Source organism: Penaeus monodon, chromosome 15, assembly GCF_015228065.2.
Source record: "Penaeus monodon isolate SGIC_2016 chromosome 15, NSTDA_Pmon_1, whole genome shotgun sequence".
Taxonomy (NCBI): domain Eukaryota; kingdom Metazoa; phylum Arthropoda; class Malacostraca; order Decapoda; family Penaeidae; genus Penaeus; species Penaeus monodon.
This window is the reverse complement of record NC_051400.1, coordinates 47,875,658-47,876,805: the sequence shown is the minus strand read 5'-3', so window position 1 is coordinate 47,876,805 and position 1,148 is coordinate 47,875,658. Positions and strand designations below refer to the sequence as shown.

The following is a 1,148-nucleotide window of genomic DNA, read 5'->3' as shown; positions in this document are numbered from 1 at the left end:
CGTATATGCCGCGAGTTGTGTGTCGCGGTCTGACGCTACAGGTCGTCGAAAGGGTCGTCATAAGACCTAGAATTCTCTCAGGTCGTAGTCAGACCCCGGAAGACGTAGATTTCCCTCGTGGGTCGTAGTAAGACCTAACCCCCCCCCCTAGATCGTCGCAAGACCCTCCCCCCCCCGTCAAGCCCTAACACCCCCTCCCCAACCCCATAGACCGTCGCAAGACCCAAAATCCCTTCGCAGGTCGTCCCAAATCCCCTTCGCAGGTCGTCCCAAATCCCCTTCGCAGGTCGTCCCAATCCCTCGCAGGTCTCCCAAATCCCCTTCGCAGCGTCCAAATCCCTTCGCAGTCGTCCCAAATCCTCGCAGTCGTCCCAATCCCCTTGCAAGGTGTCCAATCATCGCAGTCGTCCAAATCCCCTTCGCGAGTGTGCGCAAATCCATCGAGTCGTCAAATCCATCTGCAGGCGTCAATCGTCTGTCGCAGGTCGTCAAATCCCTCGCAAGACGTCCAAATCCCATCGAAGGTCGTCCAAATCCTGTCGCAGTGTCCCAAATCCCCTTCGCAGGTGCCAAATCCTCGCGGTCGTCCACAATCCACATCGCAGTCGCCCAATCCTCGCAGGTCGTCCCAAATCCCCTCCAGTCGCCCAAACCCTTCGCAGTCGTCCAATCCTTCGCAGGTACGCCAAATCCCCATCGCAGGTCGTCCCAAATCCCCATCGCAGGTCGTCCCAAATCCCTCGAGGTCGTCCCAATCCCCTCGCAGCGTCCCAATCCCTTCGCAGGTGTCCAATCCCTTCGACGTGTCCCAAATCCGCTCGCAGGTCGTCCAAATCCCTTGCAGGTCGTCCAATCCCCATCGCAGGTGCCAAATCCCCTTCGCAGGTCGTCCAAATCCCCTTCGCAGTCGTCCCAAGTCGTCCCAAAACCCAGACCCCCCCCCCCCCGAGCCTCCACGTATCCGAGAGTGCGCGCAGGTCGAGTGCCAGCCTCCGGTGCCAGCCTCCGGTGCCAGCCTCCGGTGCCAGCCTCCGGTGCCAGCCTCCGGTGCCTTGGCCCTGTGGCTCCCGGCGCTGCGAGGACGCGCACGCACGGCGCCCGTGACTGGAAGGCGGGGCGGAGGGACACGGCTAATGGGAGCGAGCTAA

The 1,148-nt window shown here is 61.5% G+C and overlaps 2 protein-coding genes across 2 annotated transcripts in view; both read left to right on the top strand.

Moving 5' to 3' along the window:
* Nucleotides 1-1,148, top strand: part of LOC119582078 (potassium voltage-gated channel protein Shaker-like) — a gene marked incomplete at its 5' end in the record, with an annotated part of 55,543 nt that overhangs the window by 51,403 nt on the left and 2,992 nt on the right.
* The window catches only part of LOC119582388 (pollen-specific leucine-rich repeat extensin-like protein 2), a 4,465-nt gene continuing 3,322 nt past the window's right edge, over nucleotides 6-1,148 (top strand). The window contains exons 1-2 of the mRNA XM_037930601.1: nucleotides 6-117; nucleotides 211-1,047. Of these exons, the coding sequence (XP_037786529.1) occupies nucleotides 6-117; nucleotides 211-1,047 (949 nt within the window). The remainder of the gene's footprint in view (nucleotides 118-210; nucleotides 1,048-1,148) is intronic.